The 20,710-nt window shown below is 36.6% G+C and overlaps 1 protein-coding gene across 3 annotated transcripts; it reads left to right on the forward strand.

Moving 5' to 3' along the window:
* The first annotated feature begins 7,025 nt into the window (after positions 1-7,025).
* On the forward strand, positions 7,026-20,335 carry TDO2 (tryptophan 2,3-dioxygenase). 3 transcript variants are annotated; one of them, XM_084518124.1, is made up of 13 exons: positions 7,026-7,158; positions 7,465-7,568; positions 8,202-8,307; positions 9,489-9,579; positions 10,477-10,547; positions 12,250-12,377; positions 14,220-14,406; positions 15,676-15,783; positions 16,740-16,851; positions 16,962-17,019; positions 17,531-17,610; positions 18,229-18,319; positions 19,542-20,335. In XM_084518124.1, the coding sequence occupies exons 2-13, from the start codon at positions 7,546-7,548 to the stop codon at positions 19,693-19,695; spliced, it is 1,209 nt and encodes a 402-aa protein (XP_084374250.1). In that variant the 5' UTR covers positions 7,026-7,158; positions 7,465-7,545; the 3' UTR covers positions 19,696-20,335. The 3 variants fall into 3 exon arrangements, with proteins under 3 accessions (XP_084374250.1, XP_084374249.1, XP_084374248.1); XM_084518123.1 differs by lacking the exon at positions 7,026-7,158 and having other exon boundaries at positions 7,445-7,568; XM_084518122.1 differs by lacking the exons at positions 7,026-7,158; positions 7,465-7,568 and adding an exon at positions 7,722-7,879.
* The last annotated feature ends 375 nt before the right edge of the window (positions 20,336-20,710 follow it).

The following is a 20,710-nucleotide window of genomic DNA, read 5'->3' on the forward strand; positions in this document are numbered from 1 at the left end:
TTGTTACTCTTGCCTCACAGACGAGGCTCTCTGCCAGGGCAAGCTTTGAGCAGCACTTGCACTCAGTCAAGCAGTAAAGTACTTAATAGTGAACTGTTTTTCAACATCTATACGTAACTCAACCATACCTAATGCACTGCTGAGCAGTTATTTGCAGATCCACTGATTCCTATTAATGCAATACACTCTAATTCACAGTACCCAGACAACGCTTCTATGTCACGTAAAACTTGCTTGAGTTCTTAAAATTATATTGGTCTTTTATACTGCTACGTACGTAGGATTAAAGAGGTACAAACTGTAAATTGCTCTTTACACAGCAAATATTCTTCATCTAACTATCTTAAGCATATTTTGCAAAGACTTTGTATTCGGGATGTATTAGATGAACATAGGTTATGTTCTCTGGTTGTTTTACAAAAGAAATTGAATTTTACAATATTCTTTCTTTTATGGTTGTTTTACGTTAATTCTTGTGCAAACAGTAGGGGGCGAAGACCAACCATCTTGTATTTGTTCAACTTTCCAAATGGCTTCTAGAAGTAGCTTTCACATCATAAATTGGTCCCAGGGAGCGTGGTTTGTCCATTCACTCCTTGTGGTGTGTATCTGGTTACCCAAACCACACACTCCCTAATTCTTAATGCAGTAAAGGTTAGGAAAACCAGACAATGACAGAGGTGATCTCAGTTTTCTATATTCACGCATATGGTAAATTTTGTATTTCAAATGTGTTTTGAAGTCAGTTGTCAGTGCTTTTCAATTCCTTCCTTGTGGTTCCAACTTTAAAAAGATGCTGCAGCCAGCATAACTACATAGCTATTTGCTGAGACAAACAGATGAGGTGTTTCAGACAAAATTCTGTTTTTATGGCCTTGTTGCAAGAAAATGTCTTCTAAAAATACTTACGGGCTGCTGAGAGAAAGTACATGCATGCATACATACACACAGACATACATGTTCAGCACATTTAGCTTTTATTGGACTTTTTTCATAAAATGTCAAAATGTTTCCTTTCAACTTCTGTCTCATTGTATGAAGCAGCTCTCTGACTGCTTTATGGACAATAATGCTTTTAAAAATGTTTTTCCAGGATCTCTTTTCTGCCTCTTTCTGCGTGTCTCCCCATCCTTTCTCTCTCTTCTCCCTCCCCCTTCCCCCTTCTTTCAAGAAGTTGCTCAAATATTATTTTCTTTTAAGACAGAAAATGTAAGGCGTTTAGTTATATGGAGGGCTGCAAATACTCATACTCATTTTGTACAGAAAATATCAGTTAAAAAGCAAAATGGAGAAGAAGAAAAGGAATTGACCACCATTTGGACTTTCATAATATAGTGTCAGTGCGATTTGATGGCAAAGGCTGGGACGTGCAAAATGGTAGCTAACTGTAAATGCAGGTATGCCAGTGGATTCAGCGATGGGGAGTAGGCTGCAAGAAAGATGGCTTGAAGAGACTTTAAAGACTCATTGGGCCTATCTCTATCCATCAGTGCAGAAACAGCTATGCAAGAAGAAATTATAAGCTCTCATCTGTGTATTTTAGTGTTCTACTGACAGTAGAAAATTCTCTATTTCTTTGTTTATTTTGATCTCTCTCTTATCTTGTCATAAAGTAAACTGGTTACTCCTTCTCTTGTCCCTCTGTATATGAAAGACTGTTTATTACTCTTCCCTTTGAAGGAAAAGTATTTATTACTCTTCCCCACAATCTTCTCTTGGCTATAGTAAAATTTGTCATCTCTCTTAATGGGCCATGTTTTCTATGCCAAATGCTCATTTTTCTTGCCATTTTCTTCTGAGCTCTTTCCAAGTAGTCTTCATCTTTCAAGAAGAGTGGTGCCGAGGACGTAGTACAACAGACATCCCTTCTGATGCTGGAAGGAAAAGAAGCTTTCCATGCCACATGGAAAGCTTCCATGTAAAATTTCCAGTATGAAATTCACTCTTTCCAACAGCTTTGCCCTTTGTTGCTTAATATATTATTTTTGACTATCTGGAACACCCAGCTCATTTCTTAAAAAAATAAAAATTAAAAAAAGGCTTATTTGCTAGTTTGGTTATCACTGCTGAACTGCTGAAGTTCAGAAGTACTGCTCTTTGCTTCACTGAAACTGCACGTTATTTATTTCAGTGCATTAAGATCACTTTGATTTCTACCCCCCATCTGCCAACATGCTATTATACCTTCCAGCAGCTCTCATTTGTCAATTTAAAAAGTGTACAAGCTATTCCATCATCCAGACCATTTGTGATAATACTGAATAGCATCAGATTAGCAAATTGTTACTGGAGTTTGTCCTGAAGCAGCCCTTTGCTCTTACTAGGCAGCTCTACCATGGAGTAAACAGCAGCACAGACTGAGCCATGTGGAGGCACGGTACGGCAGCAGCTTATGGCTCTACATTTTGACTTTGCTGTACCTAGCTAGGAGCCAAGATTCATGTCTTTAGGAGGGAAAAATAACAATTTTCCTGTAGGAAAGAATTGAAACTTGCAATGTGTGATTGCGAGGCATTAAAAGAGGATATATTAGCCTTGGGAAAACGCAGTGGCAGCCTGCGTGTTCTTATCTGTGTTTTTTTTCAAGCTTTGTTGTTTTTCATAAATTTATCATTTTGGTTGATACTCATGTATTTCAGAGATGAAAGGAGGAAATTTTGGTATTAACAGGGAAAGAACACTTCCTCCTTGATTTGGAAATTAGTCCTCAGTTGGAATATGAGGAAGATAAAATGTTCCTATGGGACAATTGTGAGAGCAGGCACTTCAGACAATTTCACTTTCAGCAAGTGAAAGCAGACTCGCTATGAGAGCTTTATATTAAGGAAATAGAGGTGTTGAAGGAACTAACTGGTGGTAATCTAAGAAAAGTATCCATTTAATCACAGTTTGGGGCAGGAGATTGGATGTTGGTACTTCTGACACCAAAAGGGTCGGGTGCTGTGTGATGTGAAAGAAATTGTGCAGGGCCGTAAATGGTAGACACCGAGAGGTGTGGGGGGATTGTGCTGGGACATCTGAAACGTAAACGGAAGTTAAAGGTATGTTGAGAAGTGATGACATGGTTCTTTGTATTTAAGAAGTAGAACAAATACAATATTAAAAAAAAAAAAAAATCTTTGCAGCACTATCTCTTCACTTTGTTTGTAGTTTGCAAGACCTTGAGCTCTGTTCCTCCCCCAGATACAAATGTCTGATTGGATTATTAATATTGCATCAACTTTAAGCTAGTTTGTTTAAGCCTTGAGTCACTAAATTTTATTTTTCTTAAAGCAGACTGTGAATTTCAAATGTTGGTTAAATACCAATGCCAGTTTTGGAAATCACAAAATGCTCATTTGAGAGGGGAGCATGTTTTGGTGCCAAACCTATTATCTCCTCCTCATCTTCCCTTCTTGTGTCTTTACTCACATGTCTCTCTTGTTATATTTTTATTATTAAATTATCTGTGAAAGTAGGTTTTGTTCAGGGGTTGTATAGCAGCTAGCACAGTGAGGTTCTGGCATAGGCTGCTAGGAGCTTCAGCTGTGCCATAGGCTGTAGAAGGAAGTCAGACAAGGATACACAAATGTAGTGTGCTGGACTGAACCTAATGGTAAATAAAAACTATCAAATGCAGTACGACCAATGTAACTGCCAACTTATTTAAAAACTTTTTTTTTTTTTTTTTAAAAAAAAGAGAGAGAAAACAACACATACTTAAAGTTTTGTAAAGCCTTTTTGGGACAGCATTTCTGTTCCAGACATTACTTAATGAATGACAATTTCAGTTACCTTCTCAACCAAAAGCCTGCCAGTAGTTGCCATCCTGCATCCTGAACATCAGTAAGATATTTTGCCTTTTAAGTGCTTCAGGTTAGAAACAGAATTTGAGCAATTGCAGATAAGGGGGACTGGGACTATAAAGCAGTTATTTCTAGCAAGCTCATAAGCCATGACTTAATACCAAGTGGTAATTAAAATTACTTGATTACTTGGCAGGAAGTTTGAAACCAGCACAGGGAAACCCTCTTTCACGTGATATGCACTTCAGTTATGGAAGTTGTTGCAGGCGGTGGAGTCCAAGGAGGGTTATTAAATGGCAAGGACAGATGTATCTCAGGCAGTCCTCAACTATCAGGATTCAGAAGTGAGCTGGAGAAGTTATTTCACTGTAAGCATGCATTTTTGTTGTTTGTTTGATTGATTGTTCTAATAGCTCTTCCCAATAAATCTTCTAATTTCTAGTAGAAACTCTTAAGTGTGGTGTGACCTATTTGGATCTTGTATCCAACCCACTACAGCCACTGTTATGGAGGTAGAAACTATTTGTGCTGGGTAACTCCTAGTTTGTGTTTCTAGGATAACAGTGTTGGGAAGCTTCAAGCGTCACTTGTTTATTGCAGAAAGGTCTCCAAGCTCTTTGTTCAAGTTAATGAACTTCAGAAAAACAAATTGATCTGTGATGATTTTGAAATCAGATTGAAAGTATGAGCAGAAGAATGGGTAACACTGTCCAAACTATTTGTACGTGCATGTTCTTCTCCATCATCAATTTTATGCAGGATAACTTTATTATGTAGGATAACTTCAGATTCTGTTTAGGTGCACAAGACACTTCTAAGTTCATAGGATCAAGGGCTCTTGCTGGGTTCATGACATCACACAGGCAGTCATTCATACTTACCTCTCCTTATCAGGCTAATAGTTTGGACATAGAACCCCACGCAGTAAGAACAAGTGGAGTCTTGGCTCTATCTGTATCTACAAAGTAAGGCACAGGATGCCTCTGGCTTGCACCAAAACTCCCATTGGCCAGGCTGGAGAGAGGCTCCTTATTTTCCCTTAAAATTCCCTTCTTTCAGTCCGAGTAAGCTCAGTTTGCCTCCTCTCTGCAACCTTGTTGCAGGTGAGACAACCCAAACTAGTCCATCCACCCCATGTCTACAGCTGGGGATGGGGAGGCAAACAGGGGATGAGGGTGGGCTAAGACAGGGTTTTAATGAATTCTGTGCTAGGTCATGAAGATCAGGACAGCTTGAAGGCCACAAAGTGCAGTTCCTGGAATCTGCAATTTTTTTTTTTCTGCTGTGTTTAATTGTTTGTCTTACGTTCAGCCCAATCACAAAAGAGAACATTCTCTCTGCTGAAGGTTAGAGTCCTGTGATATGTTTCTGGGATGAAGCCTTTCTGTCTGACTTTCATGCTATAAAAATAAGCAAGCAAGGAAACAGAAAGAGGAGAGAGAGAGAGAAAGAAAAGCTCAAGGGCATGCGCGTGCTTCTGGCTTTCATAGCCTTGCTCAGTCATCCATGGCATGAACAGCAACTTGTGTGCATGGTTACATCTGCTTTTACATGGCTCTGAGTGTTCAGCAGGGAAAAGATGGTGCATTTTGAGAAAAAGGTAATACCATCAGTTAAAATCAGGGTTATGTTTTGCTTCAGATCTATTCACATGGAGGAGCTTTTTCCATCAAGATTCCTTTACGAAGGATTATACTATAATAAAGAGATTGCAAAGAATCAGAGCATAAATGCCACTCAAACCACTCAAAGAATTTGGTCCTTATGGTGAGCACCAAGTTTGAGCAGCGTGGCAGATGCACAAAGACCCATTTACTTCCCCATCAGTTGTAAGGGTGTCTGCAGCCAAGCCAGAGTTGAAGGCTCAGAGCTGAGCAAAGCCTTAGGGCTCTTTCAGTCTGTGCTGTTGTCCACATTGCCAATGGACAGTTTCATAATCAGGTGGTACGTCAGGCTTTTTTTTTTTTTTTCCTCTTCTTCTCTGTTTATCATTACATACTTGTGAGGCCTTGCTGAGCTCACGTTAAGGCAGCCAGTAAGATGAATGAGTGATGGGACCAATCAGTTGGGAGGGCCTCAAATGGAGAGTCTGGACATGCTGGAAATACTGGAGGTACTCCCTAAATTGTGTCAGTCTGGCTGATTTGTTTCATCGACTGAAACTTGTCTGCTGCTGAATCAGAATGGGAGCTTGTATAGCTCTTGGTTCAGACAGTATCCTCAGCTAGATTTTGAGGGAGATTAGTAACCCTGAACCAATTAAGGGTAGCATTACTTCCCAAATAGGGAGTTAATGTTTTGTTAAGCACAGAGTTTAAAAGGGCTCTGAGACTTCAAAGTCCTTCCCCTACAGGGCAGGCAATGTAAAGGTTGCAAGTCAGAGACTATTGCTGTGGTAGTTTATTATTCTCTGGGTCCAACAGGAGAAATTGAAACTGCACAAGAAAAGAGACAGTAACTTCTTTGAGGTTAAGTGTCCGATATTTTCATGTGTCCTTGTTGTTTGTTTTTTTGTTTGTTTGTTTGCTTTTTTACTGCACTCACAATCTTTCTTTGCTTGTGCCTTGAGAAAAAGATAACAAAGTTTGACTTTGCAGTGGATGTTCAGGCTGGATGTTTCAGCTAAAGGTATACAGAAATGACAAGCTAAGCCTTCCTTGCCCATGCCTTTGAGATCTGCAAGGGGGGCAGGTTATATTACAATGTTCGTAATGCTGTTTCACTGGAAATAGCACATTTTTCAGTGCTGAATTCCTGATGTATACACACCAGTGCCCAGACTTCACCTTCATCTCTACTTGCCTGCGTCCAGAACAGATGTACAGACAGATTGTTTGAGGTGAGGATTATTTTACTCTGTCAGCTTTTACATCCAGAAGGAAGAACACCTTGACCTTCCTGATGGGGACACCTCAGTGGTGTCCTGCTTTCCTTGTGGCCCAGCTGTATGAGAATACAGTTCTAAACTAATATTTGCATAGCCTGACATACAGCATCTGACTTAGCAGGGTATACATCCCATCACCCACGTGCCACATCACATGGAACTTTTATTTTTTTTTTAAATTTTTTTGGTGATGCCACTACTGTTAAGCGACTGGAGCAGCTGGAGCCAGCACGCAGGCACTGCTGCCCAGTGCAGGTCTTGCAGAATGCTCTGGGGTCACAGGGGTCCCAGAGCTTTGTTTGCAGTAAAACTGAGCATTAACTATTTTTTTTTTTTTTTTTGGAACAGGCTGGCAGGCACAGAAGAAGTGCACACTAGTTACACGTTACTTCATACTGTGTTCAGCTGATGATTTACCAGAATTGAGTAACATTTGTCAACAAATGAGAGTGAAACATCTGCAGGCGGAAATAAAATCAAGAAATTGTCAGGAATTAAACCACTGGAAAAATAACAGGAGATTTATATGGCTATTTTTACTTGCTTTACTTAATCTGTGTGCATGTTTTGAAAATAAGCATATTATTTGAAAGCCTTTAACAAACCTTGTTCAGTCTGCCTTAGAGATATGTTCTCTTTCCCATCCCCTCCCCTTTCCTTTCCTTTTCCATATGTTTCACTTTTTTAAAGTTCAAAGTATCTTGATGTTTTGATACAAGGGGTTGCAGGTTACAAACCCACTTAAACAATTCCTGATTTAAATATTGAATATTTTTTTTATTCACACACAAGCCTCTCATTGACTTACTCCTGACACCAGCCTGAGTCCCCAAACAGCAACTAGTGGAAACCTTGAAGGAAAAAGCACAAAAAATGTGTGATACGGGACAAAGCAGGTATCTCAGTCATTCTTATTTTGACTGAAAAAATAATTAAAAAAAAAAAAAAAAAAAAAAAGGAGAGCCAAACCCACATGAACTTATTGACCTTTGTGCCAAGGTAGTTGCTGTAATTATGGAATAGCAGGGATGGGCTGAGGGCTAAGGAGGAGAATTTGGGGGTTGGCCTGTGCAGTGAGGTAAGGTTATAAATTAGGTGGCTGCAGTGGATTTGGGCAAACTAACGGAGCATATTCCCCAGAGCACAGCTCAGCAAGTTTGGACATTGGAACTATGAGTGGGTGCCCCTTTGCAGGGAGCAAAAACCTGTGAGTCCCTCTTCTCTCTATTTTACTTTAAAATATATAACTTTATATTAAAGTTTGGAGGGGAATTAGGGGTTATCAGCAAATACACTGCTGTAGCTCTTGCTAAGGGAGAAGACGTTGTACAAGGGCTTTTCAGAGCATGCTACCAGCTGTTACTGTGGCAAGATGCATGCTTGGTGTGCTGTTTTTCTCGCAAGACTGCTTCAGTGGTTCATTTTGCTGAAAACAAGGCATTGTTTGAATTTTAGATGCATCTCAATAAAAAGGCAGTCATAGTCATAGATCCCTAATTAAATAGTTATTTGCTTGTTTTTCTTCTTAGATTTAATTTTAGCAAGCTATCTTTGGAAGAGGAAAAAGATGACAAATCACAAGAAGGGATGAATAAAGCCAGCAAAGGTGGACTTATCTATGGAGACTACCTACAAGTAAGTGCAAAGATTTGATTTTTACTGCCCTGGTCACTCTGAAGGCTTGAGCCAGGACTTGTGATTGACACTTCTCCCTGTTGTGCACTGACAGCAGTCAGGCAGTCACCAAGGCAGGTCTCAGTGTCCTTTCCCTGCCTGAGTTCCCAGGTATACTTGCAGCACCAGTGCCTGACTCAGCCGAGATGGTTGCAGGCAGACTGTGGGATGGCTTCTCAAATTGCAGGGAAGCTGGGTATTTAGGGGGGTCAGTAGGGAACTGCTTGTTCTGGCAAACCTCAGCTGTGACGTGGTGCACCACAGAAGGCTTTCACTGGCCTGACAATTGCCAGTTGGCAATTTCTCTACATGTCAGCAGGCCATGTGTAACTTCCCCAGATTATTGCATGAAAGCCCAGAATATTTGGCTGGAAAAATACATTGCAGTACTCTTGGGTGTGATACAGAAAACAATCAAACAAACAAACAAAAATCACTAAAAGTAATTAAGAAATATACAAAAATCAATTGACAGAAGTAATAATATAATTCAGACATTTCCTTTTTTTTTCTGGTGACAGCAAGAACTGAAGTGAGTGCCCAAAAGATTTATTTGTTGATGTATGATACAGAATCTTGCAAAGATTTCTTTTAAAGCAACTAAGATTGTGAATTTGACTGAGTAAAAAATCAGTAACACCAGAACTGAAATAACTAGTACAGCCTCAAATCAGAGCTCTTGCATGGTTATGCTATTATGTGATTACACAGAATCTTATTATAGGACTTATGCTGCACTGAACATGACAGTATTGACATAAGGTCTGGAGAACGCACTGGATATTTGTTTCTCCCTCTCTCTCTCTCTCTTTTTTTTTTTTTTAAATAATTAAAAACTCTTAAGATAGTTTTCAAATTTTCCTATTTGATGTACCAAAATGTTAATTTCAGGCAAGATATTTTTAAAATTAAAAAATAATGCCTGAGACAATTTAGTCTAACTACTCATATAACTTAGTATATTTAAGAAAAAATATTTTTAAAATAAATATTTATTTATTTACTTATTTATATAAATATTTATAAATATTTATTTACAAATATTTTTTCTTAAATATTAGCTCTACATAGTAGGACTACAGTACGCTGTGGCTAATAGCAGAATTGAGAACTTTACAAATAGCCTTATTTTCATTTTTAAGCTGAACAAAATACTGAATGCTCAAGAGCTTCAGAGTGAAAAGAAAGGAAACAAAATCCATGATGAACATCTTTTCATTGTGACACATCAAGGTAAGTGGTTGGGAGGACTGAAGTGATGGTTGTCTGTCATTCTTGCCACAGAGAGTTATTTAATGCTGAAACATACTGCATGATTTGTTTTCACTTTAGACGTAGCCACTACAATCACTCTGTCTTTTTATCTGCATTTGTATGTATACCTGTATCTTTTGTAAGGCAGTAATCCACTCTATGCTTACGAAGCCACAATTATAAAATTTGGATGTGGAAAACCAAAAGCTCAACAGTTCTGTTTCTAGAGAAATTAAGGTAGGAAAATTCATTTTTGGCTTGAATAAAAGGCTGCTCTGCAGTTTATTGTAGGCAAGTCTTGTGTGTTGGCTTGTGCCTTCTCTGAAACTTCAATCCACCTTTTTAACCATCTAGAAAGCCATGCTGGCTTTCTAGAAGCCAGCACAATGGTTAGGTGCTCCCTAACTTCTAATATCAGACCAGTGTCTGCAAGCCATGTGGATAATACTTTTTCTGTTGTTGATGGGAGATATTTAGATGGCATTAAGATTGTAAGCAGCTCTGGGGAATATTGTAAGCAGAGGGGAATGCCGTAATGCTTTTAATGAAGTATTGGAGCTGGATTTTCTCTTTCCACCTTGTGTAATCTGCATTCTGCACATCTAATAACTGGCATGAAAAACATGCCTTAAAATTTGTTTACATTCTGGATGCTAGATTATTTCATGTAATAGTTTTGGTAACAGACAGCATACTTGAACAGGCAACACATTTGTGTATCAGTGCTTATTTATACAGTGGCATCGTTCACTTTACACTATTTTGCTGTTCACTTTACTACTCACTTTACATCAAAATCTGAGAATTTTACTTCATCACTATCAAGAAAAAAAAAAATTGTTGAAGATAATGCTAACAGTATCCTTCTTGTTGTAGCTTATGAACTTTGGTTTAAGCAGATTCTGTGGGAACTGGATTCCGTTCGGGTGATCTTTCAAAATGGCCATGTAAGTCAAGAGCAAATATTCATTTTGGGAAAATCCAGTCCCCTCTTTCTCTTGTCTCTTTCTTGCTGGCCTGATATATATGTTTTTTTCTAAATCAACACGTGCTGTATTTATATATAAAAACAGTGCACACCCCCTCCATCTCACACCTTCACCCCAACCCAAAAAATTTCCTCTTGATGTCTGCCTTTTACATAGATCACTCTCCAAGACCAGTTTCATTGGCTAAAATTCTCTCATACTTTCCTGCTAATAGTGGATAATTGTAGGAGCTAACATGGGTATATTTTACTGCAGAAAAGCCATGCTCATAGGCAAAAATGAAAACAGAGCTATCAGGTATCTTAACATTGAAATATCACTTCTGCATTTCTTCAAGTTTTTGAAGTCTACATACTATTTTCTTCTATCCAATAACTACTATATGAAAGCAAAGCTCTTTTTGGTAATTTAGTTGTATTAAATCCAACAGAAAGACAATAATCAAAATCACAATGTACAATTGCCTGAGAATTTATTAAAATGACAAATATAGAAGAATATTTTTAAAGTTCTAAACATTTATCCAACATTAAACACACCTCATAACTAGATAACGAAGGAATACTCCTCACCGAGTATTGTACTCACAGAAAAAAGGCAGACTGCATGTATTTAGAGAAATGCCTTGAATACCTTGAATAACAACCAGAGTACCTGTATATGAAGAAAATCTAGAAGTAGATCAGACTTTCTTTCACAAAGAAGTAGCCTTTTCCTTATAATGCTCAATGAGAATGATCTTTCTTGTCATAATTTTGTTGGCTTTTTAGTTGAAAATTGTATCAAAATATAACTGACCATAATCATATCTTAATAGAATCATTTCTCATTATTTATTTTTGTGATAAATGAAAGCTGCCTTACAATCAGAATCTGAAATGTCAGTGTTAAAGTTGAGAACACAGCAAGATGATTACGGAAATGGTTTTCATTTTTCATTTTTGTAGTTTGATATTTCCTTGTTGTGTGCCCTGGTCTTAGAGGTAAACTTGATTCAATTAAAATTAATAGGAATTTTAGCAGATTTCCCTTGAGCCAAAGCATTCAATTTATCCTTAAGAGTTCTGTTGTTTTCCATTTCATATTTTGTATTTCCCACTAGATGCTGTCTTTTCTGTTTTCTTCTGCTTGCTAGTGCAAGTCTTTGACAAGCATCTGTTTAGATGTTCTGTCCTGATATATCTCAGATTATTCTGCTTCTCAACTTCAAGTACTTTCTGCACTTGCCTTATGGCTTGTTCTCTCACAATATAGATTATAGAAATGTTTATAATAGAAATCATAATTATCATGTTGTAATTTATATCATTAAAATCATATTATAATAATTGTTTATTCTAGAAATGATTTTGGTCTAGAATTTAATTTCTTGTGGTGACTTTTATTTTAGTCAAAATACATGAAAGAAAAAAAAAATGTCCATGTTGTAATGTGTCATCGTGGAGAGAAAAAAAGCTTTTGATCTTTGAAAATCACACTTTCAGTTTTCAGCTAAAAACAGGGCTTTATACTCAATATAAAATTCTGCTGCTATGGATTTCACATGGAATGGACTTGGGATCTATAGTGATGCACAACAGCGGAAAGACCTGAAATAAATAGGTAGAAGGTAAAGAGAATACCATTCTCTGTCTGTTTACGGTCTTTATTTTTTATTAAGGTAAGAGATGAGAGAAACATGCTGAAAGTTATCACTCGAATGAACAGAATTTCAATGATTCTGAAATTACTTGTGGAACAGTTCTCTGTTTTGGAAACTATGACTGCATTGGACTTCTTTGATTTCAGGTAAATTACTATATTTCTCCACAGTAACCCATGAGCTAGTAATTCTCATCCTTAGAGTAGGCTGTGAATTTAAGCAAGGTCTTTAATGTGCGCTGGCAGCTTCCAGTACCTGGATTGTTCAGCAGGGTGAGAACATGTCTGAGAAGTAACTATAATATTACAGTACAAGAGTCAACTAAGAACCTGAGCTTGAATACCCAGCATACCCTGAATAGTCCAGCATACCCTGTAATGAAGTACAAGTTCACTGTTGGTGGTGATGTGTGTTGCTGATAAATGTCTTCAGATAAAAATAAAAAGAATAGCAGAAACAGTAGAAATAGCTCTTGGTTCTGTTAACACCTTACTAGAAACTTACCACTGCACAGTTGCAGCCATGTTCTATGACAAATCATAAAAGTGTTTGGGTGACAGAATGCACTTTCTGTGTATTATCAAACAGATACTTAAACTGTCTTGCTTAGGACAGTGTTTCATTGCATCCCAATGTGGGCATGCAGTGCTGGAGGCTTCAAGTGGCTGAAGGAAACATTGCTCTTTTCTTATTTCTGCCCAAGAATTTCTGCTCTCCAGTAGCTGCCCAAAGTATTGTCGCACCAGCTGGTTGGTAGCTCATCTGCCTTCTGCTCAGGCTTTATTTGGGATCAATTGGTTTGCTTCATTTCTCACCTGGCATTTCCTCTCGCTTCCCTCACCACAACTAGCTGCTTCCACTGCCATGCATGACAGCTTCATCCACAATCCAGCATCTGCCTTTCTGCTTCCGTTCTGCTTGTGCCCCTGAACCATCTGACTCATGAACATAGTGCTGTCCAACATCCCAACCTTTTGTACTATTTGTACCATTTTCCCTCTGTCTTTTAATGGTCCCTAACTAAAAAGCATGTGAAACTACAATTTGGCTTCCTGTGGAAGTTTGAAATATCTGTCTCCTACAGCAAGGGAAATACATGGGCTAATCATTTCTTTTGAAGAGTTCTTGCTTCTGATTTTCAATGACACACCATATGTAATATAATAAGCAAATATCAGATCAGATCAATTACTTGTTTTTCCAAACCTTATATTTGCAATTCTAAGTGCATTATAATTATCTAACGATGTGGGATTTCAGATTATTTTTATATATCAGTTATTCTAAAGTGGTTGCACGATTTAACCCAGAAAGAATCCTATTAATGAATCCTTCAGAATAATGTTCAGAAAAAGATGTAGTAGATTTTTATTTATTTCATTTTTATTTCATATTTAATTTCATATTTATATTAAATTATAATTATTATATTATTATATTATTATAATATATAATATAATAATATAATATATTATTATATTATTCTATTCTATTATTATATTCATATTTATATGAAATAAATAATATGAATACATTTATTTATTTCATACATAGCAATTATTCTGAAGTATAACAAGCCTACTTAAAGGCCATTTACTGGTACTTGAGTGATGTGGAAATTTCCCTGATACCTATTTGGAGTGACACTGCTTATGCTATGTGGAAAGAAAATTATGTTCACTGATGTTTTCTCTTGTACAACATGTGTACATACACACACAGCTGCAACTTTAAAACACAATCTAAACATTAGTGAGTATATGTCTGTGTGTATAATTTTCTAATTAGAATATATTATACATATGTTATAGTTGCACTAAACTACCATTTTTTTCTTAATTGGAAGCATACCATAAATGTTTGGCCATGTATTTGATATTCTTCAAATGTGAAATATGTCATTCATTCTTTAGGTGAGAACCAGAAAACCCCATTATTGTAAAATAATATCCTGCATTTTTTTATGTTTTTCTCTTCTATTCCCCAAGAGACTACCTAAGCCCAGCCTCAGGTTTTCAGAGCCTGCAGTTCCGCTTGCTAGAGAACAAGATTGGTGTTCCCCAAAGCCTGAGAGTCCCCTATAACAGAAGGCATTATCGTGATAACTTCAAGGGACAGGATTATGAACTACTGCTTAAATCAGAGCAAGAACCAACACTTCTGCAACTTGTGGAGGTAACAAAGTCTGTCTGAGAACTTGCTTTAATGTTTTCCCCTGTTCTCCAAGAATGTCCTTCATTGGTATCAGCGACAAATTCTTCTCCCTGGATAGAAGCAAACATGCTGGCAGCTTCCCAATGAATCACATTTTGTATGCTTATCAAATTTAGTATGAAGGAGTTGGTATGAAAAAGAGTTGGTAAGCCAACTGATTTTTCACAGCTTCTGCCTGAAAAAACTGCTAAACTAGTAAATGGCATTGCAGAAATTTGAGTTGTCCAAGACTGTAAATGTACTGGTTTGTTTGAGTGTTTCATGACCACAAACCCTTTTCAAAAGAAAACTTTAAAAATACTTTCACTGTTAGTGAGGTGTAGTAAAGAGGCTAAAAAACAGAACATGAAAAATGCCAACCCGAAATGGAAAGGAGAAAAGATGTTTTAACAAGTGTTTCTTTCTCACTTACCTTGATTTAATGGTGTTGTCTCTAAGTTATGAATCACTCAAACATGGTGATTTCTTTAACTCCTTTTTCCTTTTCACACACAAACTTAACTTGCTAAAGAATAATGCAATATAAACCTCAATAAAAACATCTGCCTCTATGTGACAAAATTATTGTCTTATTGGAATGATATGGAGTTATATGGAATCATTCCATTCATCTATTGACACCTGAATATATAAGAAACCCATGTAACTTTTCTTCATTAAGACTTCGTGCTATTAGATAAGGAGTAGCTAAATTAAATTATCTCTAAAGGTAGTTTGGCCATAAAGATTCCCCGTCTTTTTTTCTACTATGTTATTAAACATTATTAAAAGGAAATCAGAGAGGAGGCTTTTCTAATGCTACATAAATTTGTCTTGTATTATTGCATATTTTGGTGTAAGCTAATGGCAGATGGTGTGATCAGCGTTCAGCCTGACCTGATAAAAAATGGTTGTACTAGCAGATGGTTCTACATCTTCCTTCTGAGATTTATCTTTGTTTATCATAAATATGTGGAATAAGACTGCATTCCTGTGTCTACAAAGGAATTGATTTTAACAAGACAGCTTTTGTCTTCCAACAGTAATCTTTTAATTTGGAACCTGTGGGTGTGTTTGCATGGCATCATTATACAGGTATAAATCTTCCATGTAGACATGCTTATTCCAGTGATTAGCACCTATACATGGGTTATTATATTATCCTGCTACAGTTGTTCTGGTTTATGTTGTAATTTTAGGGTAATGTATTTGCATTATTAATACTTGAACACATTATTATTATTATTAAAGGCATGGCTGGAAAGAACTCCAGGACTTGAGGCAGAAGGATTTGATTTCTGGGGACAATTTGAAGTGAATGTTTTAAAAGGTTTAGAAGAGGAATTTGCCATAGTGCAGGTTAGTAGTGTTCTATTGATCCCACTATAACAAAAGACAGCTGGAAAATCACATATTTTTGACTGGCATTTTGGCCCAGTCATGGTTTTTCACTCATTTTACTTAATCTTCAGCAGCCTGTGTTTGCAAGAAACAGGAAAATTACAAACTTTTCCTGGATATCTGAATACATTGATAATTTGACATCTAAGAACTCTTAAAGTATCTAATACATGAAATGATTGCAAAAGAAAAGGGAAAGTATCAATGGAAGGTCTGAAATCCATTTTACTTAAACTATGTCACCTTGAGTGCTTGTATTTGCAGTTCAGAGTAAAACTCCGCAAAGTTTGGGTCCATGACCTGTGAGTATAGAGTGTCACTATAAAGTGGCTATTTTTATTTAACAGTATATGGCACTTTGCTGCTATGTGATCATTTGAGTTACACTGGCAAATAAGCATGAGAAAATACCAAAATACTGTAAAGTAGGTATAAGTACATTTTTAATGAAAAAACACCATAACATAAGAACTCATTAAGTTCTTGGGAATATGTTTACACCTTTCTAATTTACCCAGCCTTTCTATATACAATTTTCTAACCCATAGCTGTGCAAAGGTGTTTTCTTTTTGCCTTGAAAATGAAGAACTAAAATAATTAGGTCTCAAACAAATTAATATTAGTTGTTCCAAGGCCTCTAGACCTAAAGAAAAATGATAAACTGCCAGTTTGTTTGCACATTCATTCATCTGAACTGTTCTGACAGCTTATTAATTGCACATTTTGTGGTAATTGTGTTTTTAAAGGACAGTGACTCAGTGACTTGTCTATCCTCTTTGGAAAATACACTTCATACATTTAAAGTGTAAATTTGAAGGGTGTTTATAGTAAAAACAGAAGTTACATTCAGGCTCACTAAGGGCCTAATTTTCCCTACTGAATTCTAAAAACTCCATTTGCTTTAAATATCAAAGGCCAAACCAGAATCAGAAGAAAAAGAAGACTTCTTATCTGAATTCCAAAAACAGAAAGATGTATTACTTTCATTATTTGATGAAAAACGGCATGAACACCTGCTTAGTAAAGGTATGTTCATATATTCATATATGCTTTGGGTTGATATTTTTTGTATACAATACATATAGAATAATTACATCAAGAATCAGCAACAAACTAAAGATGGTTGTATTTTACAGGAGAAAGAAGACTGTCTTATAAAGCACTGAAGGGTGCCCTGATGATCTACTTCTACAGGTAATGCTAGAAGATTTGTCTTCAGTGCTTACTGGTAACAGGAGAGGTGAAGGTTAAAGAAAACAGCATAGGCTCATTTAGGTTGGAATGGACCTTGGAAAGTCCTCTGGTCCAATCCTACACCAAAACCCAGGGCTATATAGTAGATCCAACCTGAAAGTCAGATCAGGCTGCACAGGACTGCATCCTGTTGTGTTTTGAATACCCTCAAGGATGGAGGTTCCACTGTCTCAGCAGGTGTTTCTCCTCGGGCCCAAACTGGAAAATGCCCTGTTATACAAAGTGACCTAGAAAGTTTTAGATTATTTTTCCAATGAAGGAAAAAGAGGACAGATTAAGACTTATATGTAAGAAGTATTTGTTAGAATATCTACTGGTATTTCAATACTGATTTAGGAAAAATATACATTGAGTGTATATTTTGCATTGCTGTTTTGCATTGCTGAAGTGGTATTTTGAAAAATAAAGCACATTATAAGAGATCTTACTGTCGCCTCTTTCATTTTCCAAGAGAGGAGCCTCGTTTTCAGGTTCCCTTTCAGCTTCTTACCTCTCTTATGGATATTGATGTGCTCATGACCAAATGGAGATGTAAGTTGCAATTTTTTACTCTGATATTCTTTTAGATGCAAGTAAATTGTTCTATTTCATACTTTCTTAGACTAGTTATACCCAAAGTTTTAGAACCAAACTTCTGAGTTCTTCCTTTAAGAATATATATATATATATATATATATATATATATATATATATATATATTTTATTTTGGCCAAGAGGAAAGATGAACAGCTTCCTCTGTGGTCGTTAGACACATAGGTAGAGCTATCAATTCTATTACATGCTTTAAATTAGGTGAGCAATTTTATTTAAGGTGCAGCAATTTATTTTCCAATGCCTTCCAAACCCTCATCATGACAACTCTTCACATGCAAACATTCCTTCTGTTCTTTCTCTACTTAGACAACTATAATTGAATGTATTAATTCTGCACCAGCAGAGCACAATGATGTATAATAGTGTTTTAATTTTGTATTAACAATCATTTTATGTTAGTTGACTAAAGAGTGGCATAATTTACCCCTGCATTGCTTAAAACCTAGTAGCACATCTTTCTGTGATCTTTAATATTTCAATGATTCACCTTGATGTGACCTTTTGTTTCAATCTTAACACTGGCTATTTGCCATGCCCTTGGTTTGTGTGACTTAGATAACCATGTCTGCATGGTGCACAGAATGATTGGCAGCAAGGCTGGCACAGGAGGCTCATCAGGCTACCACTATTTGCGCTCAACAGTGAGGTAAGAATAATGTATTTCCCCCGTTACTTACAATAACACAGTTTGTAGGCATTATACTGCCAGGAGACAGATTTCAGACAGCTCACTGGAGGTTAGGGGACTGTTGTTTCTCTTCTGGGGCTCTGTCATTTCCTTCTCTTTCTGCCTGTTGTACATTTACTTATCAGGTTGACATACGTAAATTCAAGACCTTTTGGGGCAAAGGGCTTTGATCACTCATGCAAAATGCCATTTATAAGTCTCAAGCAAGGGATCTAGGCATTACCGTAATAGAAATAATATTAATTCTGCATCGTTTAGCTCGTGCGCTATCCAGCCCAAGTTAATTAGGTGATACAGGTTGGAAATGAGTCCCGTCTGCTGTGCAGCTAATGACATTTGCTTTATTCCTTAGAATGACTCTAAGTATATAAATTCTTATAAACTAAGGTACTGAAATTTAGGGTTTAATATATTCTGAAAGCTGATATTAATTAATACCCTCTAGCTGTGCAGGCAAAAAATCAGAAACATGTTTCCTTCTGTTGGATGAAGCAGCGAGAAAATTTAAAATTCCTCTTTTAGTGGATGGTTTGGGCCTGAGTGCAGAATTCTTACACAAAATTTGAGAATTCAGCTAGTTTGGTTTGAGCTTTTTAGGCTCAAATGTATCCTCACTATGTCCCAAACCACATTTTGTCAAAGAGCAAAAGAACACTTGAAATATCTTCTAAAAAGACCTTCTTTTAGGATTGTTTTCAAATAGAAATAGCACGCAGCCAGTGACTGGCATCTATAGCTGTGGGCAATGATTCTTATCTAAAATATTATAATACAGCGGGGGAAAGAAAGCAGGCAGGTTATATTGAATTCAGTGAAGATGGCTTAAAATTCAGGGTTCGTTTTCTTTTCAACAATCCTTCTCACTTTTTCTGAAATTCAGGTTAACATTCTTCACAGATACATTCCCCTTTATACCTACTACAAGAGTGGAGATTTGGAGGTTAGAGCCCCTGTAGTCTGCAATTTTAGGAGAAAGATGTGGATATTTCCCTTTAAATATAATTTAATCTGCTATGCCCTAGAAATAGTACAGGACTTTTATTCTGAAATATTAAGGAGAAGGATGGTTAGTGCAGAAATCGTCTGTCAATAAATGAGAGGGAACAATTCCTGAGGTTTTGGAAATTATGGCCTCCTATGCCAACACAGCAATATTAATTGTTTCAATTATCTTTTTCAGTGACAGATACAAGGTGTTCGTGGATTTGTTCAATCTTTCAACATTTCTAGTGCCAAGACACTGGATACCCAAAATGAATCCAACTATTCATAAATTCCTTTATACAGCAGAATACTGTGACAGCTCCTATTTTAGCAGCGATGACTCTGACTGAACCTTTCTAGACTGGTTGCTGTGAAGAACTTCAGAACTTCTATCTTGACTGGTGCTATCCCTCAAGTATAGCAAGTGTTCTCATGCAGCATGGGTGTGTAAATATTTATTTATGTATGACAATTATGTGAATAGTATGATCGACTTATGGAAGAAACTTAACCGTTTGTAGAAAAAATAATCTGTATTGAATTATGCTATGTTAAAGCTAAAATGATAACCCAATTCAAATCAGTGGCCAGTTTAACTTAGCAGAAGTGTTGAAAATACAGCCCACACTTATGGAAAGGGAGCAAATTATAATGAATTATCATGATCATGTCTTATTTGTACATATTGTTATGTGTTAGTTTGCCTAATGGCTTTTAGTAATTTAATTCTTCGAGTCAAAGATATAATTATTCTCATCAGCTTCAAAAGAAAATTAATTTCTGAGCAGTAGTGGAATTTCAAAAGGAATTTTGGGTTAAGATTTTCAAAAGCTACCTTTTGAAAAAAATATTAAGTTCAATCTGTGGAAACCCAAACTTCCTGAATTGTGTTACAGATGAATGTAAATTCCTTCAGTAAAAATACTTACTTTTAAGAATAGTAGATATAAGTACTTACTTTGCACTTTAAATAAAGCTGTATTAAAGCTCTTCTTTTGTTAAGTTGTCTTCTAAAGCAAGCACAGTGTTCAAACAACAGTATGGCAGAAATGTTAAGTGTTTTTATTCAAAATATCATTGAAATAAGAATAAAATTGATATATCATAAAAGTGAGGTGACTTTGGCCATAGGGTATTGATACATGTAGAGCTGGGTCGTCATCTCACTAGTGGACTCCCATCTGTACAAATGCTTTCCCTGCAAATATGCATGCACTGCAGGCCTTAATTTCTGTTGAGTTGTTCTGTATAACAACGCTTTTTAGGTACTTAGGCCTGGTTGTACAGCTTCAAAAGCACAGATGAAACTTCTATATTTGATACTACTATAACAACGTTACTCTTATTTATATCAATTTAGAACTT

Source organism: Aythya ferina, assembly GCF_964211825.1.
Source record: "Aythya ferina genome assembly, chromosome: 4".
NCBI classification, from domain to species: Eukaryota; Metazoa; Chordata; class Aves; order Anseriformes; family Anatidae; genus Aythya; species Aythya ferina.